This window comes from the organism of the source record quoted next, unplaced genomic scaffold (genome assembly GCF_019419815.1).
Source record: "Pyrus x bretschneideri cultivar Hongxiangsu unplaced genomic scaffold, Pyrus_bretschneideri_v1 Contig1, whole genome shotgun sequence".
Taxonomy (NCBI): domain Eukaryota; kingdom Viridiplantae; phylum Streptophyta; class Magnoliopsida; order Rosales; family Rosaceae; genus Pyrus; species Pyrus x bretschneideri.
The window spans coordinates 18,232,535-18,245,825 of record NW_025999390.1 but is presented as its reverse complement, the minus strand read 5'-3'; the positions used below and the strand labels follow the sequence as shown (position 1 = coordinate 18,245,825).

Here is a 13,291-nt window from a genome sequence, read left to right as displayed (position 1 = left end):
GTCGGGATCGGCAGAACTGTTAAGAAAAGAAAACCCTAAATCTGTCATATTTTCTGAGCTTCCAAATGTTCCACTCCATAACAAAACGATTCCGAGCTGAAAACCGAAACATGTCTGCACTAGTTAAGACAGTTACAACGCACTGCAATACAATCTGTTCATCTTCAAGCTACCTTTCTAAGCTCGTTCATGCCGATGTAACCCTCGACACCACCCAAACTCCTCTGCCCCCCCCCCCCCCACGGGGGGGGCGGGGTGTGAAAGATTCACTGCGTTTTATGATTGCATCTACACCAAGCGCTTCATCCGACATAACCATCACTACGCATATAAGTGTGTAGAAAATATCTAGCGAAGCATCTACATCTCATTACTCAAAAAGATAACATTTTACAATGACATTCAACTGGGTGTTTTGCTTACATGAGTTTTACGACAGACGGGAAATCAGATCATCATGCACCATTGACGTTGTGTTGGGCAATCTCTGTAATTTTCTCTTTTCCTCGAATGTACAATATAACCTCTATATCCATGTGAGAAACAAACGAAAAAACCAAACCTCCATCCATATCCCAAATGCCTAAAAATGAGCTGGTCAGAATGTTGCAAAAAGAGAAGTTTCGGGGACTTCAGAAATTTTCCGAGTCGTGTCATGACTCTCAAGCTGCCATTGGAAGGTTCCGAAATTTCCTGAGATTTCAAGCATTTTATTTCAGAATGAGGCTCAGAGAACATGGGAGAACCAAACATCAAGAAAGACGGAAGGGTGTCCTACCTGGACTTCTTGGAGGAGAGATTCAAGTTGAGCTGTTATATCGGAGAAGGAAGGCCGACTGGGAGGAAATGAATCCCAGCATCTCTGCATTAATTCCAAAAGCTTAGGGTGTCCATTATTGGGAATTTCCGGTCTCAGCCCCTGGGAAATAGAATGTCAAAACAATACATAACTATTAGGCACAAATACACATGGCGGCCGATAGAATAAACATGAAGTGTTAAGGATTAACAGGACTTCTTAAGAAGCAAATACAATGTGGGCTGTAGCAAACATGTCTCTGCATGAATCTAATACAACATCAACAACAAAGCCTTTTCCCACTAAGTGGGGTCGGCTATATGAATCCTAGAACGCCAATGCTCTCGATTCTGTTTTACATATTTGGCTAGATTCAAGTACTCTAAGTCTTTTCTTAAGAGTCTATTCCTTGAATTTAATACACACGAAAAAAAATAAAAAATAAAAGTGTGTGTGTATATATATATATATTATAATATATAAAATATTATAAATTAATTATAAACAGATAATGAATCAACAGTAAACCTGTCTAACTCCCAAGGCAGCTTGTAACGGAGTCATGGTATCATATGGAACCTGCAATACAAAATCGTACTAGTTAAAAAAACGATTTAAAAAAGTTTGATAATGTGTATCACATGAGAGGAAGCATACTTTGGCTGTTACTAGCTCCCAAAGTACAATTGCAAAACTGAACACATCTGCTTTCTGATCATACGGTTGATGGTTGATAACCTTGCAAAATACAAGAAACCAGTAAGATATTGAAATGACAATGTAAACTAATGTTGTCGAACTATGGTGCATTTGCTATAGTAATGACGCAGTCACAAAAGCAGAATGTTAACATCTGAAATGCGATTAACAAAATAGGAAATTCAATCAACCATAGCCTGCTTGCCAAAACAAAGGGGATATTGTATGGGTGGTAGCTGTAATCGTTAATGATAAACTAATCAATCCTTAGATCACAACAAAGGACAGTTTCCGAACCAAGTCCAACGGTTTAAGAATTGACAATAATTTTCAAGAAGACTGTCAAGAACTTGCATAAAATTCCTGATCTCCTATGGAATAAAATTGGAAAAAAAACAAATAGAAAGGAACATATTAAACCAGAAGAATCAGACCTCAGGTGCCATCCATCTATAGGTTCCAGTCTCTGCTGTCATTACACCCTCTTGATTCTGGAAACGAGCAACACCAAAATCTGCCACCTTTACAACCTAAAGACAAATAAGAAAATGATTTCAACTTTTAAATGAACAGAAACCTATTTGTTTTTCTAAACAAAAAGATAGAACTGCCAGGATATGAGAGCAGAGATTTCAACCATTATTACTTGGAAATCTAACTGGTAAACAGTTTACCCATTATCAAAAACTAAAACATGCCAAATTTAACAACAAATTCTACTTATAGTTTTAGAAAATATCAATATAGTTGTGGAAAGTAGAATTGCATTATTCACATCTTTAAACACATATCAATATATTGCATCATTCACGTTATCCTGAAAGTATCAGTTTCACCGTTGAGAAAAATTTGGAAGACATCAACTCAGTGTGTCCAAGAGAATTTTGGTAGAATTGAATATTTGAAACACAGATATACTTCTTCAAACAATCAAACTTCATATCTCAAAGCACAATGTATTCATGGTTTGGTTACTCAAGTCGGTCCAATAACCACAACTTATATCAACTAAAGTAGCAACAGATCCACTAAGGAAATTATGGCCCTTTTAAAAAATTACAAACAAATCTGTTGAAATCTACTGTTTTCCTGTCGCCTAAGTTAATCTATACATGTACAATCACAAATTAAATCAATACAGTTGTCACGAATATGCTGTTATTCTTCCCAAACCTAGGTTGCATTTATGCACGAAGTGAAGCTGCCAAACAAGCGAACAAAAACCTTTAATTCTTACATTGTTAGCGTCCATTAGCAGATTTGCTGTCTTCAGATCCCTATGAATTATGTTATTCTGATGCAAATACTCCATTCCTTTACAGACATCAATCGCAAACTTCAGCAGTTCTGAAAGCTTCAAGATATTATGATTCTTATGCAAATAATCGTATAGACTTCCACCAGGCATATACTCTGCAAGAAGAAGAAAAACCAAACGAAATTTCATAATTATTTTCATACGATAGGGAAAAAAACAACAGAAGAGTGGAAAAGGGAGGTTAAACGGATGTGCAGTTAAAACAACTTCCAATAGTAGAAGCAGAGAGCACTTACTACTAGATAAGCATATGAAATATATGATTAAGAGTGGTAGCCATATCTAAAGGATAAAGCCCACAATTTCCAAAGCACTTTAACATACAGAACTGTCCCTAAGCCTTGGTACGATTCTGACTTATTCAGGTGATCAATGACTAATTTAAAAATGATTACTGTACCAATTGAAGGAGGGAATTGTGTTAAAACAGCCAGGGTTAACGAAGCTAAACTTCTGAACCAAATAGTCTACTGCCAACCAAAGTGTCAAATAGTCTACTGCCAACCAAAGTGTATCCTAGCTCTTGGTGCCATTTTAAGGTAACCTGATGATGAATGGCCACAATTAACACTTGAAACTGGACCGACTTCTCAAATGAAATTGGAGACCTACAATCACCATCTGAGCCTTTTTCATTCTTAATTGGAAGATGGTGAACCAGCCTCATAAATTTAGAACTTCCTAGCTTATCCTCTCTGAAATGCCATCCCAATCCTGTTTACATTCTTTATGAAGTTGCTGTCTTGTGCTACATGGATTTACCAAAAAACCAAAAACAAACAAAATGTACTCATGACATAATTTTTAGCATCCATTACAAACAAGACATTTTTCTTCTTTTGCAAAAGAGAAGAAAAATAACAAGTGTAGCTTTTCTTTCCTGAACCATTGTCTCGATGAAAATATTGAAAGAGCTCATGACAGACCTTATGTTATAGATCTCAATCCCTATAGTTTTTTTATTTTTTTATTTTTATTTTTATTTTTTATTTTTTATGAAAACCATACTTTCATTAGCAGAAAAAGATCAGTACAATACAATGATAAGTTGTCACTGGACTAACTATACTCAGCTACAACTACAAATGCATCTAAAAACATAAAAGTTTTACATAAAGAAATCAAGATGAGATCTACAATACAACAATTTACTAACCACAAAAGGTACCCTGCCAAGAAGTATGTCTAAACCCTCAACAAATAACACCCAAAGGTAATCCCAAAACGAACTCTATCTCACGAATGATCTACATCCTTCTACTCCTAACCCTCATGAAGCTTCAGAATATGCAACAATATGCCAAAGGCTGACATTACATATAATTGGTAGTTCCAATACACATGACATCCAAACAACTTAAGAGGAATTTAAGATATAGAACGCACAAGAAAATCTTCCTAAATGCTGCATACTCAGAGAAGAAGCATTAGCGCCTCCAATGCTTAAGAGTATCAACAAAGTAAGTTCCGAAAAAGATATTTTTAGTTCCATCAATACTTCTCTTGATTCTAATAAAAAATTTCTAAAAGTTCGAATGTAATTGGTTGGCTCCACTGATATCGGTGGAAACCATCCGATTTCATTGATTTTTAGTACACCATCCAGTTTCATTGATTTTTAGTAAGAATGATTCTTGAATGAGATCATAAAAAATGAACAGTTTGGATCAAAGGATTGCATTGATGGTTGGGCACACAAAGGTCTGTTTTGGTGAATGGTAAAAAGGGATACCTTTTAAGAAGGGAACATCCGATTTCATTGATTTTGTGTAAGAATGATCCCTTGTTCCATAAAAGATATTTTATAAGGTATGTTTTGAGTGGTAAAAAAGGATAGCTCTTAAGAAGGGAAATGAATGTTTGTGTTTGCGTGTCACCTTATTTTGCTGTAAATTCATTTAGTGGAATCTACTATGCTTCACTTACAAAACTGCAAATAAAATAAAAAAGTATAAAACAATCTGATGCTTATTCTTACTTTTCTTAGTTGCAATGCTTCTAAAAGTATCTCCAAATGTAAGATTCTGATACAGAATGAACAAAACCACAAAAGAAGCTAACTTACAAGTATAGTAAATGTTGGAGGCAACCAACAGGAGAGTTCCATACCTGTCACTATGCTCAAATGTGGAGACTTTGTACATGCACCGATAAAGCGCACAACATTACTATGATGGACCTCTCTGCCATCATAAACGGACATAAAATATATCAGTATTTAAGAATGAGTAACATACAATATCTTGGCATTTATTTTGAAATTTGTACTGAGGAAAATCCATGCAAACGGACACCTGATCAAGATGAAATAAAATATATGCCCTTGAAAAGCATGTAGCTTTGATTTTTCCAGATGATGTGCCCCCACCCCAAAAGAAGAGAGGAATAAAAAGAGTGGTACTAAGAAGGTAATTTTGGGCACATAGGATCTGTTTGATATTTAAGGGAACTATCACAACTGGTCATTTGATTTGGAAGATTAGGAAATTTGCTATGTTCAGATTGTCCATAATCAAGAGTGGAATTGTTCACAAGGGTGCAGAACGAAAACCACCCAGAGAATGTACGAATTGTTCATGTACAGTCTAGCACATAGATGCAGAGGGTGAAAATAAAATTTCCAAAAAAAATGATTTCTTTAAAGATTGAAAGTGCAACCAAACTCGCAGAAACTTACTTCCAGGAACCTTGATTTGCTAAACAACTGGAAAGAAACTAAGCTGTAACCTTCCAAAATCCCTTTTCCTACCCCTGTTCTACTTGAACCAACTGTTTACCAGAATTAGGACAATGAATGTTATCCCTTATAATCTAAATTCATTAGGAGAAAATAATGGGAAAATCTTCAAAAGTTCACAAGTGGAGAAGAGATCTCAATAGATTTGGTAAGCATATGAATTCCCTAGCAGGAACCAGCCAAGATCAAAAGGAGGATAAAGCTAGAAAATTATTCACCTTAAAATTGCCACTTCTTGAGCAAACTCATCCTCTAGGGCATCATTCAAATGTTCAGATCTCAAAATCTTAACAGCAACATCTTGACCAAGATAAATTCCGCGATACCTGAGAATGAACAGCAATATAAAGTTAAGCAGCAGAAAGGACCATAAACGAATAAAGGAATTCCAGAAATAAAACACATCTTACAAATCTCCACATGACCCAGATGCAATTCTGTCTCCTATCTTTAATAATCTTCGGTCTATTTCCCAGTTTCCCAGTTTTTGTTTCACCGATAATGCTTTCTCCACAGCCGAATGAGAATGTGAAGATCTTGACCACGACCCCTAAATTACCAAACAACAGATACATATTACTATCTTATTATTCTTCGATTATTTTAACAATGTGATGCAATTTACCTCACTTCTCGCAATTGCCTTTTCCATAGCTTCATATAGATCATCTGCATCCTGACCACAACATTGCAAAGTCAGCAACATTTGAACTCAGCACAATTCCCTGTCATATAAGAAATATAATCGCAATTCCCCTTGATGTATTCCTAAGACATTTTCCTTGAAACTTAGTTAATTTGATAAAACTCAGTATTTATAACAAAAACACTGGAAAGCATCAGATACAATAACTGTTTTGTAAAGTGAGAGTCATTGTAACAATGCCATAGTATAGATCAAAGATAAAGGCTGACTAAAAAGCATTCATACATGCATACCAAAAGAAAGCATTAACAGCTTGCGGTATAGCAAATCCATAACCAACAAAAAGAGACCTTTAAAGAAAGAAACAAAAATAAGCATAATGTAGCAGCATATATTTTAAGAAAAGCCATCCAACGTTTCGTGTATTGGACATTACTCATTTGTAATATAGTTAACACACAAAATTTCAAGATACAAAACTCTGACAGTAGAAATTACACAGTGAATGACGATAAACACGTTATATAGTAGAAGAAATCTACCTCAACATGCCATCCATCCACCACAAATACATCTAAAGAGTAGCCATCAGTTGTTGAGAAGACATGTGCTTCACGGATGTTAAGTCCTAAATCCGAAAGCAACGAAGAAAGCTAGAGAAAAATGATATAAGTCAGAAAGATGCGACTATAGTATGTTTCCAGTTCTGGAGTTCTCTTGGATTCTACAACATAAACAATACTTGCAATATGTATCAAGGGTACTGAATTACTAGTCTGCTGCAACCTTTAAATTTATTTTCCACTTATTTCAGAATCTGAAGGCCATACATTTATAACTTCATATTAATAGATACAAATCATAATGACAAAGAACTATTCCAATACAAAGTCTTCTCACAATTATCTTTAATACCCAAGCTTACTGTATTGAGGTGCCATTGTGTTTAGAGTCTAGACTCAAGAGTTGACACAAAAAGATCTGATGGAGAACCAAAAGACACGAATACCAGGCCATTACAGTGTCACATGACTACATCGTATTTTCTCCAAACAAGTAATAAACCCACTGAAAGGAGGCCAAAACACAACCCCAGTAGAAGCTGTCTACCCCAAAAGATCATAAGCATAAGCAGTACCAAATAAAATAAAAATAAGTAAACATCGGGTAGAAACTTGTATACATCCAAGTAAACCGATTTTTTTAGATAGCTTTATACAGGACGACAAGTTAGGGTGTCATTAAAGAATGAAAACAATGATGGTGGTTGGAGTTATAAACATTAGGTATTGAGCACACATTCATAGTAGTGAGTAATACCAAGAGGACTGCTTAAGTGGAGACAGCGTATTACATGGTATGAAGCTATCAAATGTTAAATACCCTTTAAAATTGAAAAAATTCTGTACATGTGAAAACTAAAATAGTAAAACTACAGAAATACTATCACTTGATGCTATTCAATCAGATGATCCTTTTGATTATTAATTGAAAAATGAATACTGAATCCAACTCCATGATCCAGAATGCAAGTGCAGTATCAGATAAGCTTGCCACTATCCTACCATACTAATCGTATATGACCCCTTTTATATTTAACACACTGAATAGTTGGACTTAGTCTACAAAATAGACCTTCAGCTTTAATTTGCAAACACACAAGGAAACAATCAGCAGAGTTTCGAGCTTCAAACTCTTTATTTTTCAGAATTCAGATTCTAAGAATATTTTGAAACTGAAATCCAGGTAAAACTCCAGGTGTTAATACCAAACTTGATAACAAACAAATAACTTAAAGCTTCTCAGTCGTACCTGGCTAAGAAGCTTAGGCCTGTCAATAGTTGAAAATATTACTTCATGAATGGGAACATGCGGTACATCTTGCCTGCGTTATACAGCCCAATGGTCAATATCATTTCTGCATAAGTATAAATGTATTTTCAAATGGCAAACAAAGTTTTATTAAAGAAACTCAAAAGCACAGTACAAGACTCTGTGAACAACTGGTCCACCAACAAAATGATTCAACTCATAAATAATAAATAAATCTGAATTACACCTATGACGGTGTAATGAAACTCTAAAAACTACCCTATAACAGCTCCCCAATCTAATAAGATGTTAGAAATTGATAGATCCCTAAAGGTGGAGAAAAACCAGCCCATAAGTATAAATGTAATCTCTCCAATATACGGACACAGTTCATATAAAAACAAAAGGGATTATGTTCACTGCTGAAAAAAAATGCAAAAGAACTCCAATTTTATCAAATTCAGTAGTTTCAAACAAAACTATACTTTAGGCTAATTGTTGATAAAGCTAATATCAGCATATAGAAAAATTTATTTTCTATTTTTATTTTGGAAAATAAGACCTTTAGCATATTACTTAATACATATGTCTGTTTATATGCATGTCTATTTATATATGCATGCATATGTGTTAATGCATACAATTTCATGTTTACATATACGCTTCTATGCATCATGTCTACTATTTATGCACATGACATATCATATACAGTAATTGTTTGTCAACATATTCTTTATAGCTTTACGAAACGTTTATCTAACTTATGTTTGATAAGATACAAAAAAATTATCAGAATAAAATTTTGATAAAAAAATACTGCACATTAAAGCAAGAAGAAAGTAAGTTTTAAACAAGTGTCTTCCAACCTATGGAAAGAGAGATTCACAAAATTACACCCAAAACTTTGATACTGAAAGCCTGCAACATACTTATTCTACTAGTAACTACTAAGAGCTAAAAATACTTGATGCTTGACCCATAACAATATTTTCAGTGCGCATCTCAATATTAACTCACGCTTCATCATCCCAAATCCTCGAAAATTTATACGGAAAATATGAGAATTCAAATGAAGCAAAACAATAACTATCTTTACTGAACATAACAATCTGCTCCATAACTTAACCAATTCATATCTCTTCAGCGCATCTATTCCCCACTCTTTCTACTATTTATGCACCATTTAGGAAATAAAGAAAGGTCTGACTCTCCTTAGTATCAATTACTAGTGTTAAAAAGTCAATATTTCATTAGCCAAAGCCCAAGGTTAAAGTTAACTTTCCTAGCAACCACCGAATTCCATTAAATTCTTAAGGGGAAAAAAACCTGATAGTGACAACCAATCAACCTTCGAAATAAAGATTTCCTATGAAGGGTTACTCAAAATAATTAGGGAATAGGGACCAAAGCCATTATGGCTCGTTGCTGTCAATATGCATTATGTTTCTATTGAGCCCTGTCATTTTATTTATTATTGGTTAGAGGCCAAAGAAAAGCTTGCAGCTCACTAAAATAAAGTAAACGAGTAAACCAAGATGCTGGCAAAAATTGAAGTAAGAAATGGTAAGCATTAATCTGACAATGGGAAAAGGATGGTGATTTTCACACCCCACCCCCCCCCCCCCCCCATTTTACCTCCCACACGCTCTTTGAAGTTTGAATTTAATATTTATTTGTTCTTCCATCCTTTGTCTTTATCTTTAGAGGTGGGCCTTGAAGAAGAGCAAACAAATATTAAAAACTGAAAATGTGTGAAGGAAGTAAAATGGGGCGTGTGAAAGTAAAAAATCTTGTTATGATGAACTACAGTAGTGTTTATTCTAAAACAGAAAACAAGCCAACACAATTTTGTCAAGTACCTTGTGGGAGAACACTCCGTCAGATGTCTTCCGTCCATGTCCATAGCATTCTTTTTAACATCCAAATTTAGGTCCCCGAGCCTAGAGCAAGGTTCAAAGTCAACCGCACAATTCCTAGTTCTACTTAGAGAAATGAAGTAAATAAGAAATAAATAAATGACCACCAAAGGTCCACAGATCAATATCCACAGAGTCACTGAAACCCTTGTTGGGAAAAAAATACAGCAAAATATTTAAGCAATTAGATACTGAATACAACACAGATATAATACGGTTAATACCCATGTGACAGAGCAGCTCTTTCAATAGTTTCATCACACGATGGCCTTGGGGTTGAAGCAATACTTGTAAATTGTTGAACATCATCATCGTTGTCATCTGTCCTGGTAGAAGTATTCTGATCACAAGTACACAGATGAACCAAAAGAAGATTAACATAAACATTGAGGAACTTTGTGATAAAAAAATAGAAGGGGGGAAAAAAACTGATTACACATTGGAACAGCAGCAAAGTTTCTGATGCTTTAAAGATTCTGTAAAATCTTATTTTTCAAGTGTAGTCAAGGCTTCTTTAGTGGGAAAAGGCTTTGTTGTTGTAGTCAAGGCTTCTTTAGGTAAAGTGACAGTCAGTACATGCAACAAGATTACACATTACCACACATTGTGATTGATCCAGATCCTGGTCAACAACATCGTGAAATAACAATTCCAACATTTTTCCCAGAACCCAAAAATGTTTCCGATAGAATAGCTAGTAAAAATCGTATCAGGCTAAAATAAGGTATAGTTGAAATGCTAAGTAAATTAAATCACACTAGCTAATCAGTTTTTTATTTTGTTCTAATTAACAATATAACAAGTAATGTCTATATGACATAATGACTTTTTATTTTATTCTGAGACTAACCATGTGGAAAATCTTATTAAAAGAAAACTTATATCATTAATTACCCCAAAAAAATATTAGTTCTGAGGTTAAGAGTAAGGACTTAGGTAATGGTAACTTTTGTTGAAGTTCTAACATATTGAAGATCAGAAGCCGAACTTGTGCGACAAATAGTAACCAATTGGAGATAAAAAATTTAAATGAACCTACAAAGTTTACAGTGAATGTGCTGAAAAAAGGCTAGATTAGATTTTGGTTTTTAAGAACTAATTTGGTTTTTTCATTTGGGCTGTCTTGTACACTTGTGGTGTATACCCAAGTTTTCAAACCTAAAGCGCACAAGTTTGCATCAGTAGACAAGGAATTTATAGTCCTACCATATTTGGAACTTGAATCCATGCACCAACCTTATCTTCTTCTCCACTGAAGCCCTTTACTTAGTGCAAGCCAGAGTCATAATAAAGTAGTAGCACAGAACCGTTTGTGTTAATTATACCTCCTTCCTCAACGTTGCAACCGCTGCTTTATACCTTTTAAGGATAACATTTTCCCAATTATTCCATCATTTCTCAAAGCTAACCACAGTTAGGGACATTGTGAGTCATTGTCAAGGAAGTCGCTGGTGTCCCATCCTTCTGTGGGCTTAAAAGGAAATATAGTATTCGTCCAAATAATTTAAACTTTTTTCTGGAATACAAAGATTATGTGAATACAAGTTGTTATAGACATTCTAACATGTGGCTTTTCATAACAACAGGAAATAAACTAATACTTGGTTTAGCACTGGAACTCAAAAGTAATTCTAGTTCAGAACAAGATTTTTAGCACTGGAACTCAAAGTAATTCTAGTTCAGAACAAGATTCCAAACATAAACTACTGAAACAAATGATGGTTAGTACCTCCATGAAACGGACATGATAAACGGGCCGCTTTTCTGGGTCTTTTGCCAAAGCAAGAAGCTTTTGATGTAACAAGACATCTTCCACTCTATCCAAGTTAACATCAAGTCCATAACTGTGCAGAGAACAAAATCAGTAAAATAAATAAATAACGTAGAATTAGGTTCATCACCCTCCCCATCAAAAGGGCAATGAAACATGTTGCTACTGCTCTTATGAAGTTCTGCAGTAGAAAATATCTTGGAAAATCTAGTGAATACTTTTCCCGGTAATATTTTAAACAAATCTTCATTATAACATAGGGTCTGGAAAGGTTTACCTTGAAATAACATTTCTTGACAAACCTAAGGAAAATTTGTGCCTCCCGGAAAGGTACTTCCAAAAAGAAGAATACTTTCCAGCTTAAATAAAAATCGGAAAAAAAATTGACGGCACTGTGCGGGACTAATTTCCGTCCAAACACACATTGCATATCTCACATAGTCAAACCGACTAATTCTTACAGATAATAAGCAAGAAAACAACACACACACACAACATTTCCAGCTTAACAAATAGTCATATGCATACAGAACAAAGATTACAGCACAAAATCGACACTCAAACGAATGCACAAACTTATTGGTGCTGAAACATTAAAAACTTCACCGAAACCGCTCCGAAAGCATATTAACTCAAGAAATCAATCATGTTTGGATCATCATTTGAGACTCTAAGAGCTTCACAACGATTCATACTTCAATAATATAATAATATTCTGTTCTTAAAAAACTGATTCCAGAACAAATCAATAGCCGAAGTTCGTTAAAATGAAAAGGAACGAAAATACAGGAAAGTGATCGAAGTGGAATACCTAGCCGGCAAGCGGTTGAAGTGCGCGTCCAAGCGTCCACGGAACTCCGGCAGAGTCAGAGCGTCTTCATGGCCGCTCTCCACCAAGCGGTTGTAGACATCGTTTCGGACATCGTAGTTACTGAAGCCGACGAAGCTTCTCGGCGGCGAGGAGCTCTCTCCGACGCCCTCGGTCAAATCCATAGGGGAAGATCAAGTCAGCAGGTTTTCCATGAAAATACGAAGGAGGTGGAGGAGAAAGCGAGCTCGGAGAGCTGTCGATGATAAGCAGAGGATCTTTGACTGTTGGTGGAATCCGGAAGGAAGACGAGGACCTGTATGAGATTTCGCGAGGAAGCCAAGGGCAATTTCGTCATACAAAATCACTGTAGCAGTGTGAAGTTTCCAAAAAGAGAAGGCAAGTTTGAACTTTTGAGGGAGAGAAGAATGTCGTATGGTTAGAGAGAGAGAGAGAGAGAGAGAGAGAGAGACCTGAGTAGAGATTAGAAACGGAAAAGACCTCCGTCCTAAAGTCGAGACAAAACGTTTCCCCTTTTTTATTCATATTTTATATATTATCTAATGTAAACTACAGAATGAGTAGGGATTAGAAAAGGAAAACACCTCCGTCTAGAGTCAAGACAAAACATTTTCCCCTTTCTATTCATATTTCATGTATTATCTAATGTAAACTACATATTCATATAATTCCATTTGAGCATACCCCAGAGCCTCGAGTAGCACAGCCGAGAGAGCGTTGGGTTTTCTGCATCTACAAGGGTAGAGCGACAGAAGTTTTCAAAA

The 13,291-nt window shown here is 35.3% G+C and overlaps 1 protein-coding gene across 5 annotated transcripts; it reads right to left on the bottom strand.

Annotated features, from left to right (window-relative positions):
• Positions 1–349: 349 nt before the first annotated feature.
• LOC103957984 (serine/threonine-protein kinase STY8-like) lies at positions 350–13,014 on the bottom strand. 5 transcript variants are annotated; one of them, XM_009370209.3, is made up of 16 exons: positions 12,510–13,012; positions 11,657–11,771; positions 10,152–10,267; positions 9,871–9,990; positions 8,012–8,084; positions 6,742–6,852; positions 6,179–6,229; positions 5,964–6,103; positions 5,772–5,879; positions 4,926–4,999; positions 2,736–2,911; positions 1,933–2,028; positions 1,457–1,537; positions 1,328–1,378; positions 779–919; positions 350–693 (listed from the first exon to the last, which is right to left on the bottom strand). In XM_009370209.3, exons 1-16 carry the CDS (start codon positions 12,689–12,691, stop codon positions 448–450), a joined length of 1,881 nt encoding a protein of 626 aa, XP_009368484.2. In that variant the 5' UTR covers positions 12,692–13,012; the 3' UTR covers positions 350–447. The 5 variants fall into 5 exon arrangements, with proteins under 5 accessions (XP_009368484.2, XP_009368485.2, XP_048446155.1 ...); XM_009370210.3 differs by having other exon boundaries at positions 9,871–9,951; XM_048590198.1 differs by lacking the exon at positions 6,742–6,852 and having other exon boundaries at positions 12,510–13,014.
• Positions 13,015–13,291: the final 277 nt, after the last annotated feature.